The following is an 18,532-nucleotide window of genomic DNA, read 5'->3' as shown; positions in this document are numbered from 1 at the left end:
GCTTTCAGTGTCCAAAGACAAGAGGAACAAAGGGGAGTGTGAAGAATGTTCTGGAAGCACAGAATAATGAATCTCCTCACGCATATAAATGACTTTATTGAATGGGAGACAAAGGAGGCTGTCGGGGAGAGGACATACGGCCATATTTAAAACAGGGAGGTTTCTATTTTTATGGATTGTATCCTAGAAGTACGTGGGCCCCTTAGACTCTTCTATGAAGCTCTTAATGATGAGATGTTATTAACTTTGTAAAAAACTCAGAAACATGAGCTCTATGTCAGTTATCTGAAGTAACATCAATGGAAATACAAATGTAGAAGATATTCTTGAATTTATATATAACTGCAAAGATGGGTAGATCCTAGTTAATAGCAGCTAGCTGGCAGACATTGACTCTGTATGCAATGACTGACTGTATTTAATTCAGCCATCTTATTTAGATTCACTTTACAGAAGTTATCAAGCTGCTAGTAGACTATTGCAAGACAGTCGAGCTGCAGACCTCCACAGTCATGCTGCAGACCTCCACAGTCATGCTGCTGCTTGCTGGAAACACACAAATAGTTTCAAAATGAAATCGCTTTGAACCTCTGGTTTAAGATGTCAGAAATGTTATTTACTCTAATCCCGTAAAAAGTATGTCTTAACCAAGCTAACAACAACAAGACTCATCCTCTACGGACCAGACATAGCTAACGCTAATGTTCATGTAGCACAGCTAACGCTAATGTTCTTGTAACTATTTTAAAACAAAAAAATATATCCTACTAATGTGACATTCAGTAGTTTGACTAAAGTCTAAAATAGTTGAAACTATGAAAAATAATTTTTTTTTAGTATTTTTTCACTGTTTTGGAAATTTAAGATTAGCCACCTACCGTTGTCTCCAGGTGTAATCACTACAACAAATAATATCACTTCAGGACATGACTGTGGAACAGTACCCACGGTTGCTTAAAGTGTGGTGAAGACCTTAGACTGGTGCTAGTCAAGGTTGTAGCTGGACCAAAATACTACTTGAATAAGCTGCAACAGCATGATTATTCAAACAGGGAAGTCATTGTAAAGCTGTTCAAATGCTTAGACGTAAACCTCTTTCTACCAGTTATCCAAATGCTCCCAGTTCCTTGGCCCGTTGTAAAAACACACAGGAGTACGTCTGTGAAATAAACTCCTCACACTAAAGTGCAGCTTGCATTATAACTATAAGGAAATGGGATAGTTTTAATAAACTGGCTTAAATGATTTTATAAATGTTCTTGAAAACAAAGAAAAAAAAGATGATTTGACTTCACACAACATGAAACATAGCTTGTGACTTAACACTCCATTCACAGTGAACCCTTTATCAAAAATGCAAGAAACAAAACTAATTCTATTTGATTTTATTCATGTTTATTTACTGATGTTTGTAGGAGCACGCAGCAGCGCTTACTGGTCACCTTCCTCCAATTTCAGTATCAGACCACAGGAGTTCTGTACTGGATTTTATTTATTGGTGTAACAACAAATCTTTGGATGAATGTATAAGTCAAAGAACTACTTTTTTATTGATTCCTGGTCCCAGGATAATATAGTGCATGTAATGTAAAAAAAAATTCTGCTTGTTAGATATTTACACACAAAAAATGTTGTCTTTTGAGTATTACCATTTCTACAGTGAAAGCCTTCTTAGAAACATTAGCTGTGGGAGCCATAAATGAAGAAGAGTATTTAAATTTTTTTTAGAACATCTGACGACTTCACATCAGTTCTTTCTCACTCATTATTATTGTACATTAGTGACTGTCAGTGGTGGACAGTAACAAAGTAAATGTACTAAAGTAAATGTTTTGAGTATCTGTACTTTACTTGAGTATTATTTTTTGAGGAACTTCTTACTTTGACTCCATTTAAAGACAAATATCATCCTTTTGACTCCTCTACATTTCTATCAGTGCTCTAGTTACTCTCTACTTCCTCTTTGAAGTCAGCTGATGAATCTTCTTTTCTATAATCAGATCCCAAAGACCGTAAACTGTTGGTGTTCTTGTGTTTGGTTTGTCTCAGTGGTGTAGCCGTACCTGGGTTGAGCGTAGATCAAACGTTCTTCAGATCAGTGCGTTCATTTAGTCGTGGTGTTGATGGCTATGACTGAGAAGGATGATGATTCTCTGCCTGAGCACCACGGCCATACTTTAAACCCACGTTTAAGGTTTTGAAATAAAGAATGATTGTTTGTATTGTTGTAAATCTCTGATCTGTTTACCACACAAACTTCATCACAGCCTCCAAAACATCAGCATCTAACCTGAGAAAGCATGTGGAGGTCTGGAGCTAACACACTGCTTTGATTCCAGAGGAACATTGTAAACTTGTCTGTGCTTGTAGTAACTTAGTTTAGATTTCATGGTAGACTTTTTACATATGAAATCATGTTTTCTAAATAAACAGAACAGAGCAGAATGTACATCCATGCATTCTTGACTGACATCATGCTTTGTGAAAATACGTTTAGAGATATTTTAAAAAGTACTTTGAATACTTCAGTATTTTTAAAATCAAGTACTCCAGGACTTTAAAATCAAGTCACAATCTGACTGAACAACTTTCACTTGTTGGAGTAATGTTTGACCAGGAGGACCTATACTCTGACTGAAGTCATGAAGACGTGGACTTAGTCCACCGCTGGTGACTGTTCATTAAGATCCACTGGTCAGATCTCTCTTCTTCTTAAAGGTGTTTTCTGACACACAGCCCTTGTAGAAAATTGTCAGGTCACCGTCTGGGTCCATCTGACTCTTCAGGAAAGTTTCCAAAGTATTCAGAGGGACTTCAATCACTTTTTGGTCCGTATATTCATTTAGCGCATAGCCTCCATAACTAGGGAACATGAACCTCACCTCATATGGAGAGTTACGGTCAAACCTCGGGCAGCAGTAAGCCAACCATAAGTATTTTGGGATTGCGAGATGGTCCCTGTTTCCTCGTTTGATCATTGCTCCAGAGACGGTGACCCCAGTCACCATGAAAGATTTGCTGTGGCAAAAGTTGTTGAGGCGACGCCGGATGATGTCCATATATGGGTTCCAGGTAGTATCTAAAAAGGTGGTGAATAATGGGACTACATTGGTCAGAGTATACGTGGAGGATTTGTCATTTGGCTCTGATTGGTGCAGGTCAGGATTCAGGGGGCAACGTCTATACTCTACAGCATCCGTGTAGTCCTCAAGCACAGCCTGACTGTCTCCAATCAGAGGAGGGGTGTCGTCAGTCAGGGGAAGGGCTCTCATGTTGCCACTTTCAGCATCAGAAACCAGCTGTATGTAAGAGAAATTAAAGAAATGTGGTCAAGCATGATAAGAGTTCGATGAAAATATTTAATTTATGATTTATAATTTATACAGTATCAATCAATCAATCAATCAATCAATCAATCAATCAATCAATCAATCAATCAATCAGTCAATCAGTCAATCAGTCAATCAATCTTTATTTATATAGCCCCAAATCACAACAAACGTTGTCCTCAGACTCTTTCCAAACAGAGCAGGTCTAGACCGTACCCTATGTTCTATTGTTAACAAAGACCCAACATCAAGACCGGATAAGATCCAGTCCCATCTTACAGATCCAGTCCCATCTTTAACAGGCAGAAACCTCCAGCAGGACCAGACTCGTGTTAGACACACATCTGCTGAGACCGTGTTGGAGAGAGGGATAGAGGGAGATGAAGAGAGAGAGAGAGATGATAGAGGTGAGACGGATAGTAGTAGTTGTAGCTGTTGCCGCTGGAGTCTGGCATGTCTGTATCAGCTGGAGTCTGGCACGTCCACAGCAGCAGGCCGAACCTACGAGACAAGGGAGCTCAGGGACTCCAAAAGGTCTATGGTTAGTAACTTTAATGGGACAGGTAGAGTTAAAGTAAGTGATGAGGGGCTTGGGGGGAAGAGGGTGAGCTAGGATCCCAGTGTGCCAGTTCCCCCGGCAGACTAAGCCTATAGCAGCATAATTAAGAGCTGGTCCAAGCCTGATCCAGCTCTAACTATAAGCTTTATCAAAAAGGAAAGTTTGAAGCCTACCCTTAAAAGTAGAGGCAGTATCTGCCTCCTGGACTCTGACAGCAGTAATAATATAAATAACAGTAACATATGTAGTCAGATCCAGAGGCTAGTTAACTTAGATTATCATAGCTTGCTTTTATGAACAGAAATTAACGAACCTTTCTTTTCCCTATTTTTCCCAAAAGATTTATGCCAAGTCTCAGTACAGTGTTAATTTAAAAAAATGATTCAAGGTATAGTAGCAGTGGTACTCTGACAAAGATTGAAATGTGTTATCCATAAGGTAGTGGCCAAGCAGCAACCTCTGGCCATGAAAATTGAAGCCAATGCGGAAGTGTTAAAAACTGCAGTTCATTGAGCGTCCACTTGAAGCTGGCTGCAGAAACACCAGAAACCACATACACACCCATTCAAAGAGACAATCTCTACAGCAGAAATAAACATGTTTACAGCCTGGTTCAAAAAACAAGTGTAGTCTATACGAGGGGTGAATTTATTCATAACACTGCAGTTTAAAAGATATTAAGATTATGAGTTTTCCATTATGAGAGGCACAGCTGACTTGATTGCCAGGTGGGAACACTGTAGCTGTTGGCGAGGAGGCTCAAAGCCTGCCCATTTACGTCAGACTAGCTCGACAGAAGTTATGTTGTGTTCAGTATTTCCAATATGGCACCCGCTGACGATTTGCTTCAAAACAGCTCTCAGGAACAGATGCGTGACGTCAAGGAGACTAGGTCCATTAATTATATAGTCTATGGTCGTGGCCTTTAACTTAACTAAGCTAACGAGTCACTGGCTACAGCTACATAACATGCTAACAGGCAATACAGTGACAGTTCTTGTCTTGTCAAGCTAAACAGAATGGAAAAATATAGTTGACTAAATGTACTACTTTATTAAATGGAAATGTTAAGAGGCATGTCTGTGTAATAAAAGGTAATGATTCCAGGAATATCAGCAGTATTTTTAAATGCACCTTTGGTGATTTTACAAACAACACTTTCTTCTTTGTCTTTGCTCCTTGACAATGAAGACATGTACTGATCGTTAATGCAGGGGCAACTGGTTTGAGATTTTAATAGGGACCGTAGATTGTATGACCCCAACATGCAGGCCTGCTGGTTGTACCATAAGTCTCTAAAGGTAGTTTGGGAGGTAGAACCTTCAGTTATCAGGCCCCTCTCCTTTGGAATCCTCTACCAGTCAGGTTGATGCTACCCAAATAAAGATTGATTGATTGATTGCTTGATTGCTTGACTGTAAAACAGTTGACTTCTCCAATGTTAGACAAAGTTTCATCGTTGCCTATTTTTCCTGTTTAGCGTCTGCTCATTTTAACACAACTGACAAATAAAAAGAACACATTATAGGGTGTTTTCTCTCTACCTGTGGCTCATACATCCATGGTGTGTCCATCCTTTTCTTCCCATCAGACTTCTTAAAGATATAGGCTGAGAAGACGGGAAGGCGGTGACTGCTGTCATACAGCGTGGCAAAGCGCAGTTTGTCTGCATACTTCTGGCAGATCCTCTTCAGAGTCGTCCCCTTTATTCCTGCAGGTGGTGTCTGCATGTAGAAGAAATGGCTGCAGTCTCTGAAGCTGTTTGAAACACTCGCACTAACCCTGGAGAATGCTATTAGCAGGGAGAAGGACAACGTGCAGATGCAAAAAAGATGCTTCATCATCTCACAACCGGAGATGGAGAAGATAATTTAAAACCAAAACAATTCTCATCATGTGGGCCTGTCATGTGACCTCAAGCATCACGAAAAATAAAATGAATACAAATCAACATGAGGAGAGTTTAAAATGCTGTTACAGCCCAATGTGTGTGGTGAAAGACTGTTGCACAGAGAAACTCAGTATGTAAATCAGCAGCAGCTCAGGGAGGATCTATTGGTTGGCTGACTTATCTTCCCATACAACGTCTGTGCAGCCATGCACAAGGTTTTGATAAGGGTGTGCGCATGCTCTAACTATTCTAGTAATGTCTCTCCTTCTACAGGATTTGCTTGTGACCAGAGAGTCATTAACTAGTTTCTGCACAATGTTCCTAACATCTCGAAATAAATGTATGAATGTGGTCTCCACAAACCTACGTTCAAGCATACTTCAGCTCAACCCTGTCCTCTTAAAGCCAAGTGGTACAACCTCAAGAGTGGCATCTACGCTCTGCAAACTACTGTATGTCAAAAGGGTTTCAATTATGGTCAGATATCTGTGCTTACTTAAAGCAACATGAATATCTTCAAAAAGTTTTTTGCCATGTGCATGATTAAATTCCCATTTATTAACCATTAAACCGCACACATAATTAACATAATATAACTTTGAACTGAGAAATTTACTTTATCAGGGCCAAGCACCGACTGGTGCAGAGGCTCTATTGCTTTCCTTAGGATTACTAAGTAAAGGAAACTCGAGACTGACCTTTTTAGTCTCACTTTTAAATGAGTTTCATTCTCATAACAGCTTTGTTTATTTATTTATTTATTTATTTATTATCTAGTTCAAGTTTTAGTCACTTTTTATTCTATTTCATTTATTTATTTATTTATTTTAAGTATAGCATCTTATTTTCTTTTAATGGTTTAATATTTCAGTGTATTATTATCTTAGAAATGTGTTGAGTTTTAACATCTCATTTTACCTCCAGTGTTTCCTCATTAAGAGATCATGAGAGTGTTTCCTCAGTCCGTTCAGCAACCTCTTTTTTATTTTTCATTTATTTATTTATTTTATTTTCATTATTATCATTATTGTTGCATATATTGTGTTCTTAACTTTAGGATTGTGGGCTGGGTTTGGGGTCGGGCTGGGGTTGGGATTAGGATTAGGATGGGGGGTATTTTTATTTTTATGTATATCTTTTTCTTAATTAATTATATTTTAAGTTTTTTTTATGTACAGCACTGTGTTACAATGGCATTGTATTTAGACAGTATCATTAGTGTTGAACAGCGCCATCATCTGTCCACAGACTGATCCAATGCTTCGGACCAAACAACCTCATGTGGCGCATGCGCAATACAACATTGCCTTCAACATGCCCTGCTCCTCATTCAGTTCACTTTCAAGGGTATTGATAGCAAACTGCAGACATTACGCTGCTGTGCGCTAAATACTTGATGCTTCTGACTCCGAAGTGTGTGAATAACTTACTCTTACATCACTGTCGCCTTCTGTACCTGCATGTCGTTGTGTTGAGAACATTGATCTGTCTGTTTTAATGTACATAAATAAAGTTCTATTCGCTCCTGAGTCCTGGTACTTGACCTATCCGGACAACATGCTCTGAATGTGAACATGCCTCTGCACAGTGCGGGACTCATCGTTGTCAGGCTGGTAAATAGGGGTGTGTTTGCTCTGCTCCGACATTGGTTAGCAGCTTGTCACTGTGCAGTCACGTGGTATCACACGGACGGCCATGTTTCCGAAACACAAACAACAAGAAGAGCAGCGAGCAGGAGCCAGCAGCAGACACATACTGATACCATAGACTGGTACCACAGACTGAGACCACAGAGTGAGACGCAGGAGGCGAGGGGACTAATAATACACACATACAGAGCGCGATTCTGTCGAGTAAATAGGTTTACAGTGTTCACAGAGACCAATGCATCCTGGTTGTAGAGGCGCCGCCGTGCAGACAGCCAGCCTGGTATAAACAGTGAAGGTAAGCCATGGTTCCTCTTTAAGCTAGCAGGCTAACGTGTGCTAACGAGCTAACCTCCTGCTGCTCCGAAGGCTCGGATTTATCTCTGATGGGAATAGATTTAAGTTTGTTAAAGTTGTCCTGCAGTGAATGTTTGTGTTTGTGTTGTTTACATCGTGTTAGCCTTAGCTTTAGGCCGATATTGGAGTGTTGGTGGTCTCCCGCACACTGTCGGAGCAGGCCGGGGACTCCGACACTCCGCCCCCTCCGCTCCGCCATCATCTCTGGAGCCAACCGACAAGGCCTCACGATACACCGTGGGTTCGGTAATGCAGCTAGCTTCAGAGCACAGCTGTAATATGCGATAAAGAAATCACACTCTGGGGTTAATATAGTTTAAACTTAAGTTTAATTTTCATCCTTCCACTGAAGAGTTTGTAAAAATGAGGTTTAAAGTGTGCTAATTCCGCGTTAGCTCACAGCTACTCATGCTAACTAGCGTCAGCTCGTCCTGATGGTAACAAACAGAACGACTAAACTATTTAAAGTTCAGTTTTTAAAATGACTATTTTTAATTAAACATCTGATTTTGTTATATAAATGTAAACCTACTTAATTGAAATAGTAACAGCTGAGATTTGAAGGGCACAACATTTATACAAATACATAACAATGACTTTCTGTAAGCAACGTACGAGCTTTATTTACACCAAAGTACAATCTGTACTATAACAACACTTTATATGCTACCATGCTTGTGTTGTCAGATGATGCTGTAAATGTATTGTTTTAATGATGTGGTGCTTTCTGTACAAATTGATAAAACACATCACTTTATAAGTGAGAATATACAAATATCCTATATTTGCAATTAATCACACACACAACTTTGTCAAGTACAAACCCTTGAAAATATTAAATATATGCAACTGGATGTAAATGTAATCAGTCTGTGGACTGAAACATGCTGGTTGTAGGACTTATGGTCAGGCTGCCTAATATGTGTTGAATTGAAAGGAATGCATTGTAATCACATTTCACTCATGTTATTGTTTCAGTTGTTTAGTTGATTGCACCTGCTTCTTACACCAGTAACATTCGAAACTAGTTCAAATGTTGTTCTATAGAAAGCAGTTCAGAACCTGTAGTTTATACACAGCCAAGGAGAGCGGGACAGATTAATTGGTCATGCCAATTAATCGGCTGATTAATGATATTCTGATCTAGTCTGCCTGTACATATCCTGTACATGTAAAAGGCAGATTATAACAATAAACATATCAGACAGTGCATGCAGCCTTCAGTGTTGCTGATGTCTATCAGTTTCAACATCTCCCTTAATAAGAACACATTTTCCCATTCTTAATGACCACTACACCCAAGGTTAAGACATGCTGAAGAAGCAGATGAAAAATGACTGTTTTGAAAGGTGGGATGATTTGGAGGATGAGGAGATGCAGAGGGTTCTCCCAGATAGATTAAGTCTACAACGCGTTATCTGCAAGGGATTACATCCTTTGGAAAAATATGATGAGCAAGATTTGCTCTCCTGAGTATTAACGTATGTTGTAGTTGATAATTTTACCACAACATCACTGTTATTATACACACTTTAGATTAAGGATTTAGTCTACAGTTATCACCTTAATACGACACTTTATCAAGATTTACATACCTCCTGTTGTTGTTCTGCGACAGTAACGTAAGTTTGTTTCAGCTGTCGGTCAGTTCTGAGACGATTAGGCACGGAAGATAACAATGTAACAACCCCTTCATCAAAATTGGTGCTTTCCTCTGATTGGCTGCTGGAAGTGTTAATGTCATATCTGCGACAATGTTTTGATTAGCTTGGACGTTACGGTCTACTAGTTCAGATGAACCTTACGTCTCTGTGCTGAAACCAAACAACGACACAACTTAAGTTACAAACTAACTAGTTTAACGTCTGGTTTAGTGAGGACTTCACACCCTAACATAGGACACAACTTACACACATCTGGTGCAACAGGCTGCTGGACATTGAACTATCAGAACTTTGTCATTATAACAAAACAAACAACATTAATTAATATTCTAGCATTCACAAAATACAGGTCTTCAACAGACTCTAACAACTAATGAATCACTTACACTCATGTTGAGGAAAAGCTGTCATCTGTCAGCCGCCTGATTCCACCCTGCTGTGTGTGTAGTACTTGTTACCTTAAATTGTCCTTATTTATCAGGAACATGTAATGTTGTGATAGAAGCTGTATTGGTTAGGTTTAAAAAGTATCCTGGCCTGGGTCTAATGAAGTCACAGTTTTGATTCACATCAGTCAAAGAAGTCTTCCAGGATATTCTTTACTGGGAGTGCTGCCTGATTTTGTTGCAGTCTGAACAAAAAAATAGCTGTTGGTCGGTACGCTTTGAAGCTTTTCTTCACATTACACATCCAATGGGAGCCACTGGGATTACTGGGATCATTTCACAGTACGTTTTCTCTGTACAATGACGGTTTGAGATCAGCCATGACACATACATCAGTGAATACGCTTCTGTTTGATGAAGAGTTGAGAACATAGTCTTAACTCCTCATAATATTAGTAATAGTACCATGATAGTAAGGCTAAGTGGACTGCTAACTGCTTCAACACTGGGAGTTATTATTATGAATAACCACAAAAGAATTAGAGTGTAAGATTTGTCATCATGCATTGATGTTGTAGAGTCTTCTAAAGACATTGGGCCTCATTCACTAATGAATGTGTAGAAATATATAATGGGTTGTGTGATGTCTTCCAGATTTTTTTTTGAAGTTGTCTAAAATAGTACATTTTACCCATTCTAATAAAATATCAACAAAAATAGTAGCTAACCTTGAAATAAAACCTTGATAATAGAAAATGTGATGAGTTTTCTGCCTTTCTTTTTGCTAGGTGGCTATATGACAGTCATCTGGCTTTTTTCTTTTACTGAAAGTAGTTTTAATATGTCATGCATTTAGTTCAAAGAGTATGTGTTTACATTTTCTGAGAAAGTTGGTCACCCTCATTTGTGCGTACGCGTGGTCTGAGGAAGTTCTAAATTTCTTTGTAGTGCAAGAATAAATTCAAGTAAGAATATATTGATGAATCCCAGATTTGTGCTTCAAACGTGCGTCCGCACAGTTTAAGCACGTATCCGTGCGTACACACTGTTGAGGTGCACAGTGAATGAGGCCCAATGTTGTTTGTGGCTGTTTGTGAAAGCTCCTGAAAGAGAAGAGCCTGAGAGCCCTCGTTAGAAAGAGCACCTGACAATAGACTGTAAAATAAATGGACGTAGTGTCTGTGACGTCACCCGTCTGTTTTTGACACGCAGCGGCAGGATGGGTACCGAATTCGGTACTTTTATAGGTACCGACCGAATTCCGTCGGTACTACCGAGTACCGATTCATGTAAAATCAAACGGTACCATGTTTCGGTACCTAGGCGAATCCTTGTGACTGTGAGGGAGTTGAAGAATAGGCGATTTTTTTTTTATGCTTTCGCCCTGTAATAAAGTCAGAGGCTGATCGGGTGGACGTCACTGCTCTCTGCATCTGCGCGGGAGCGCGCCAAACGGAGCCTGCAGCTGACGGGCGTGCGCACTGACCGCAAGGCAGAACTGCAGGTGGATTAAAGTTTAGTTTTTATTTACAGTCTATGGTTGAGACAAACTCTCTTGCTCCAACTACCTGCCCTGTTTATAACTGTTCTTGTGTGCGTGAATGACCAAGAAGTAAGTTGTGTGTCCTGTTATTATAAAGAGACGGAGAACTGACCTTTTCCCGTCTGCAGGCGTTCACGTGTGTTCATTGATGAACTCCCGAAAGAGCAATTAGACGCCACGAGCACGTGTCAGCTAATATATCTAATCACCTATATAATCATGTTTTTGTTCATTTCATGTTAAATGAAATAAATATGTTAAATAAAAAAAAAATTTAGATTTTATTATTAAACAAATTAACATTTATTACCACATAAACACACGCAAACGTACCGAAAATTTGTACCATTGAGTACCGGTACTGATTCCCAGGTACCGGGTATCGGTACCGTATCGTTTCAAATGTGAAAGGTACCCATCCCTAGCGGCAGCCATATTGGAAATGTTGAACTCAACCAAACTGCTGTGGAGCTAGTGTGAGGTAAAGAGGCGGGCTTTGAGCCTCCTCGCTAACAGCTAGTGTTCCCGCCTGTCAATCAGTCATCTGAACCAGGCTGTAAACATGTTTATTTCTGCTGTAAAGATCGTCTTCTTTGCACACTCCAGAAACTGCAGTTTTTAGCACTTCGGCATTGGCTTCAATTCTCGTGGCCGGAGGTTGCCGCTTAGTGAGTTTGTTGAGAAACACTAGGCAAAGAGTTTGAGTGAATTTGAATGAATTCCCGGGTTGGGACACTACAACTTTCCAAAATTAATACAATGCACTCGTATCTCGAAAGTAAGAAATCGGTCAAAATGTTAACATGTAACTAAAGTTGTTTTTTTAGCATCACAAAGAAACTGTATCCACGGGTTGACTTTCACGTGTTCTCCTCAACCAGTTGCACCATTTTAGAAAGAGTGGGTTCACAGGATCACTGAAATGAAGCCCGTAGGTTTCTGGATGGTGAATCTCCTTTGAGCTGCACTAATGTTCAGCCATGATTGAACATTAGAACAGTGGAGGGATACCACGGTGTGTTTCACTGTCACAGTGTGCTGTAGGAGCTTGATCAAATTGGCCTTTCAGGGGAAACTGCACAAACGGTGCGTAAAGGTTCCCCAATGGAAAACTGAATCACACTTTCTTTCCTATCACAAACACGGAGGCAGGCCGCCAAGTTGTGAAAACGCATCAGCTAATTCACGTGTACACTCCTAACACTACACTCTCCATCTTCTTTCCAGTTGTGTAAAAGGAGGAGGACGGGAAATAAAGGAGTTACCTGGAGGGTGTCCATCGATCCACATTTCAGTTGGAGGGAGAGAAAAAGACACGGAGAGAGAGAGAAAGAGAAAGGAGAAGAGGAGTGCGAGTTGCGTCTGCTCTTGGCAGCTGTTCCAGCAGCCTGTTCATTGTTTGGGCTGTTATTTTGTTCCTGTGTTTTCTTTTTGATGAATCAGTTCATGTTTTAAACTTTGATGTGAGATATTACTGCTGTAAAAAAAAGAAAACAAGCAAACTGTTTTATTGAGTTCCATTGTTGATTTCCAAGGTTCATTAGTTTCTTTTTTTATGTTCAACAACATTTTCTGGCTGTGAGTAGGAGGAGCTTCCATTCTCCAGTGTATTGTTAACGCCCCTTCCTTAACTAGTTAGGACCTTATAACCTGGTATTCCTCAAGCACCTGAAACTGGCAGCTATTCTCGTTGTGTCTGTGTGTTTGGGGAGCTCCGTGACCACAGCTTAAGCACCACTCAGCCTTCTAGTCACCTAAGCCTAACTAAAGCAAGCCAGTTCCAGTCTGGTCCAGCCCAGTCCAGCCTGCTCCGTTCATCTGGACAGGGTAAGCCTCTCTAGAGCACATTTGTTATCTGTTTCACGTTCACATGCACTTCTTACTGAAACAGTCAAACATTGTTTGTGTGTTTCCCCCCTCAGATACTCAGTTCTGTGTGGACGTGAGGAATATGACTGCTGAGACTCTTAACTTCGGCCCAGAATGGTAATTGATCCAACTTCTTTCTGTTATTTAAAGCAGTACTGTATACAAATGGTACTCACAGACATGAAACATAGAGAACATGTGAATATAATCGCTCTGATTGTGACTTTGTGCAAGGTCTGAAACAGTTCAAGACTGAATCAAGTGGATGTGTTGATGATTTGACTTTGTACAGAGTATACAGTATTTTACTTTAAGCTTTTGTCCTTATAAACTCATCTTCTTCTGCACATAGTTTACTCATTAACAGACTTCATGCTGAACCCATGAGGGTTTATTTTTTGGATTGTTCTCCAGATCTATATCAAGCAAAAAGGTCCATATTATTAAATTACCGGATTTGCTCATCTGCCTTTCTTATCAATCAATCATTCAATCAATCTTTAACTGTATAGCGCCAAATCACAACAAACGTTCTCCTCAGACTCTTTCCAAACAGAGCAGGTCTAGACTGTACTAAAAGTTACATTTTACATATAAATGTAAATGTTAAATATAAATTTTAAATATTAATCCAAATGTTAAATGTTATATCAAAATGATAAATATAAATGTTAACTTTAAATCTAAATGTGAAATATAAATATAAATGTTAAATTTAAATCTAAATGTAACGTTCTGAGGATTGTTGCTGTGTGCTTAACTTTACAAACGGCGCCCCATATAAACAGAGCAGGTCTAGACCGTACTCTATGTTCTATTATTAACAAAGACCCAACATCAAGACAGGATCAGATCCAGTCCCATCTTCCAGACAGGACTCAGTCTGATCTCATCTTAATCCACCATGAGCAGAGCACTTTGCAGCATTTAGCAAGTTACAGTGGCAAGGACAAACTTCCTTTTAACAGGCAGAAACCTCCAGCAGGACCAGACTCATGTTAGACACACATCTGCTGAGACTGTGTTGGAGAGAGGGATAGAGGAGAATAAGAGAGAGAGAGATGATCGTGAAGAGACAGATAGTAGTAGTAGTAGTAGCTGTTGCTGCTGGAGTCTGGAACATCGACAGCAACGATTCAGAGGAACCTACGCGACAATGGAGCTCAGGGACTCCAGAAAGATCTCTGGTTAGTAACTTTAGTGGGACAGGCAGAAATGTGAAAGAAGTGTGTAGTGGTATCTCCCTTTCACTCTGCCTCTGCAGTGTGTTTGTATTGCGATTAATGGGGGGCGTAGTCTACAGTTTGGTAGCGCTCCATCTCTAACGGCCTGGGACTGCTGTGTGCATTCTTGGTGCGCTGCCAGCCTCAAAAAATATTTCTCTCTGTACACATCTACAGCTGCTCTCCTCTCAGCGGCCCTTCTAGCTCCCTTTTATCCTTTTAGTGGCCGGTTTTTGTGCTGACCACATACAGCTGCTGGGCCAACTCCCGAACAAGTCTTTAGATGCCTTTTACAGTCACAACATTAGTTCAACCATTTGAGGTTTTGTTTGCGGTGGAGTCAGCAGTTGTATCAGTCATGATGGTGGAATTCTCGCATTTAGATCCATGTTATAATATTATGGCAGCCATTGCTCTGGAACTCACAGACAGGTTGATGAATTTGGATTTATTTAAGAGAAGCATCTGTAAGATTCTTGTTTATTCTGTCAGGGAGAAAAGATGCAGTTCTGTTCAGGTGAATACAGTTGACATAGTTTCTCTGAAGGCTGATTTATACTGCTGCGTCACCCCTCCACAGCAGGGGCTGATGCGAACATGAGCCCCACACACTTGTGCGTCGATGTGTCCGTGTCGCGCAGTAATTCTGCCCCAAAACACTTGAGGGCAGTGTGGTCTCTCTGTTAGCCGGTCGCCTGCTTCCGGCCCCGCTACGATCTCTGTTTACTTTTCCACAGAGATTCAGAGCGTGTTATGTTAATCTACAGCTGATACATGTTGCTGTTTATCATACAGACATGATTACATGAAGAACAGAGAGGAGGAGATCAAATACACGGTCGATGAGTGGGGATCACGGAAGTGCTGTAAATGCAGGAAATACAATGCCGCCGAGCGGACCAATCACAGGGCTTACGGTCTGCGTTGATTCTACACGTAGTTACTTTTTTGAGGAGGTGCACGTCAGCTACGTGCGTAGGCCTCTGTGTATGTACGGGAGCTGCACCGACGATTCGACGCAGGACTATAAATCAGGCTAAAGGGCTGTTGCAATAACCAGTATTAAGAATAAGTGTCTTTTAAAATAAATTAAATGTTGATATTGTGCTAAAAAATGGTAATACCACTTAACAAATGATTTTATAGCAGGGGTTAGTAGTGATTATTTTCCCTGGAAGCAGAAGAAGGAGCAAAGGTAGAAGAAAAATTGGTAGTTAGCTTACAGTCCATGGCTTATACAGTATGGTTGTCAGCTAGCTGACTCAGTTTGTGGCTTCTACTGCTGCGCAAAGCATCTTAGAGGAGATGACAGATAAGAGCGAGGTACTCTACCCGAAACGCCAAGAAGTTTCCCTCGCCAGTTTGGAAGTTTTTTGGATTCTGAAGAAGAGATGAGGTGTTTGTGGACAACACTGTTGATAAAAAGGCGAAAATAATACATTTACAGAGAACAAGCCAAAGACATGATGAGTGGATGTTAAGCCAAAGATATCAGAGAGGTTGGCTGTCTGTGGTCTCACACACAAGCTCTCCATCCCTGCACCAGATAGTGGTTTTGATTTAGTTTGCATATTGTTGTCAGATGTTGGACCTTGTAGATGTTTGGTTACCAGTTTAACTAGTTTTCCTTTGCACTATTCATTATGAATCAATCAATCAATCTTTATTTATAAAGCACCAAATCACAACAAACGTTCTTCTCAGACTCTTTCCAAACAGAGCAGGTCTAGACCGTACTCAATGTTCTATTATTAACAAAGACCCAACATCAAGACAGGATCAGATCCAGTCCCATCTTACAGACAGGACTCAGTCTGATCTCATCTTAATCCACCATGAGCAGAGCACTTTGCAGCATTTAGTAAGTTACAGTGGCAAGGACCAACTTCCTTTAACAGGCAGAAACCTCCAGCAGGACCAGACTCATGTTAGACACACATCTGCTGATAAATAATACAAATAAAAATGAATAATATAAATTAATAAATAAGAAAAATATAAATAATATAAATATACATTTCAGTATTATATCGTTATTATGAATTTTATGGGCCATGTTAACCCTGAGGTGAAATACGGATATTGTGACACCCTAGTCACTCCTCTACCTATATTTACTCTGTTTGATATGCCACATGCCACCAGCGTGCCTTTCATGAGGCTTTGCCATCCCTCTTAAAGCCAACACCCATCGGGTATACTGGTCTTTGAGTTACACATGGTTTTGATATGCTGCTGTGGGTCAGTGGCGCTCTTTGTGGAGGCATGTGAATGGAGCCATTGTTAAATGGCAGACCTGGAAACCCTGCATGCTGGTAATAGCTTTTTAAACTGAAGTCTTAAGATTGGAAAGCTAATATCTTCTCTGTTGAGCAAAGGGTATTTAGTAAGACCTGCGTAGGAGTAGGGTTGATTTGTGACGGGACATTAAGTACATTCCTTTTTTTACCTTCTGCAAGATGCTGTTCTCTCATTCAGAAAAAAGGAAATGTATCACTTGCACAAGAGCTCTTCGGTTGTTTTGGATTCATGTTTCACAGGAGTCATTATTTTATATTAAAGGTTAGCTCTCTTCAGTAGTGAGAAAGAAAGTGTTGCTTTAAATGATTGGTCAATAATTATGGAATAACACTGAGCAGTATCTTTACATGTTAGTTTATTTGATGTGTTTTTTATTGATGATTGATCAAATATTAAAATATAATATAAATCCTAAAATAAAGACTAGTATTTGAAATGCAGCCAGCCCCCTAATTACAGCCGGGATCATGTCCTCTGCTAATTTATGCCAAATAATCAGAGTCAGCACTCTCAATCATTTGCTCTGTGCTCTAATCCCCTCAGTGCTGCTTTACTGTATGTCCACATCTCTGATGAGCTAAATGGAGAGGGACAGTCCTTACCATCTCATCGTGAAGTCAATTCATGACAGATGTGACACAATTTTCACCATTTGATATTTAATAAGTAAATAAAAGAGGAGTGACACACATTCATCAATACATTGAAAAAAAAACCAAATAGATAAAATAAAATTAAAAAAAAAAATTAACAAATAAAAAATAAACAAATAGATTAAATAAAATAAAGCAATTCAAAAAAGGGAAGGGGGTGATGAGATACTGCCCCAGACTGATTATCCCCTGGTTATTATAATTGTAGCGACTTCAAAGAGCCAAAAGTCACTGAGAGGCTGAGGTCGGGCCGAGTAAAGTGCTTGATGCGCTCAAAGCAAAAATCCCTGCTGTCCAAAAAAGTAAGTTTAACCTTTTATTAATGAAAGAGGATAATCAACTCATGATAAAATGCACAATAAGATGATTAAAGTGTTCAAAAGAAAAAAAGCGGTCAACAAAGTACGGAGACCAAGCTCACCCCCTCTCTCTACCTCCACACAAACACAACAGGTGGCCTAAATGAACTGAATATCCCCGCCCCTAACACATGACCCGTAAATAACCTAATTAACTGACCCCCCAATAAACCATATTGTAAACAAACAACGAAAATAACACCACAAAAAAAATACAAACTATATCCTACCCTAAACCTCCAAATAACATACTCTAAACACTCGACTCCTTCATGGCTCCTACAATAATTATAGTAATGTCAGAGTAATATTAACAGACTTTATGTACAGATGTATTATTTTGAGGTCATTCAGTGGTGGAAGTGTAGTCTTGATCACTGATGAGTTTGAGCATGACGGAGATTACCGCCAGCTCTCATCAGAGGGTGAAAATGTGACTCTAACTGTGCGTGGCTGTTAGTGCAGGTGTTAGTAAATAAGGTGTTTACTCGCATTAAGGTTCCTTTGCACAGAAAGTGGCATATTTGGCTCCAAATGAATATGTAGTGGCTGAAATAAATCTATGCTAACAACACGGGTGCACAGAGCCGCTGTTTGTTCCGCAGTTCATGGAGCATTAAACCCTCTACACAAGCTGTTTTTTGGGCTCGTCTGCACACGTCAACGAGGTGCAAAAGCTGCGCAATCCTTATGTGAAAGATGCCCTCACTTTGTACCAAAATATGAACAATTATAAATCTCAAGTGGAGAAA

General features: G+C 39.9%; 2 protein-coding genes across 5 annotated transcripts in view; one reads left to right on the top strand and one right to left on the bottom strand.

Moving 5' to 3' along the window:
• Positions 1–2,634: 2,634 nt before the first annotated feature.
• LOC117807205 (endonuclease domain-containing 1 protein-like) lies at positions 2,635–7,232 on the bottom strand. The gene is made up of 3 exons (XM_034676360.1): positions 7,210–7,232; positions 5,433–5,680; positions 2,635–3,299 (listed from the first exon to the last, which is right to left on the bottom strand). The coding sequence occupies exons 2-3, from the start codon at positions 5,616–5,618 to the stop codon at positions 2,682–2,684; spliced, it is 804 nt and encodes a 267-aa protein (XP_034532251.1). The 5' UTR covers positions 5,619–5,680; positions 7,210–7,232; the 3' UTR covers positions 2,635–2,681.
• Positions 7,233–7,340: 108 nt separating this feature from the next.
• Positions 7,341–18,532, top strand: part of gigyf1a (GRB10 interacting GYF protein 1a) — a 36,053-nt gene continuing 24,861 nt past the window's right edge. For 2 of the 4 annotated variants that reach the window (XM_034676357.1, XM_034676356.1), the window contains exons 1-3: positions 7,342–7,723; positions 12,603–13,202; positions 13,298–13,361. In XM_034676357.1, the coding sequence (XP_034532248.1) occupies positions 13,327–13,361 (35 nt within the window). In that variant the 5' untranslated portion in view covers positions 7,342–7,723; positions 12,603–13,202; positions 13,298–13,326. Of the gene's footprint in view, positions 7,724–12,602; positions 13,203–13,297; positions 13,362–18,532 lie in introns of all 4 variants that reach the window. The other 2 variants (XM_034676358.1, XM_034676359.1) reach the window with 2 other exon arrangements.

Source organism: Notolabrus celidotus, chromosome 23, assembly GCF_009762535.1.
Source record: "Notolabrus celidotus isolate fNotCel1 chromosome 23, fNotCel1.pri, whole genome shotgun sequence".
In the NCBI taxonomy this organism is placed as follows: domain Eukaryota; kingdom Metazoa; phylum Chordata; class Actinopteri; order Labriformes; family Labridae; genus Notolabrus; species Notolabrus celidotus.
Note: the sequence above shows the minus strand (reverse complement) of the source record. Positions and strands in the feature narration are given on the sequence as shown.

Coding starts and splice junctions, on each gene's coding strand:
- LOC117807205 (XM_034676360.1), bottom strand. CDS start 5,618: ATGCAGACACCACCTGCAGGAATAAAGGGGACGACTCTGAAGAGGATC. Junction 3,300..5,432: donor CATGGATGTATGAGCCACAG/GTAGAGAGAAAA, acceptor TCTTACATACAG/CTGGTTTCTGATGCTGAAAG.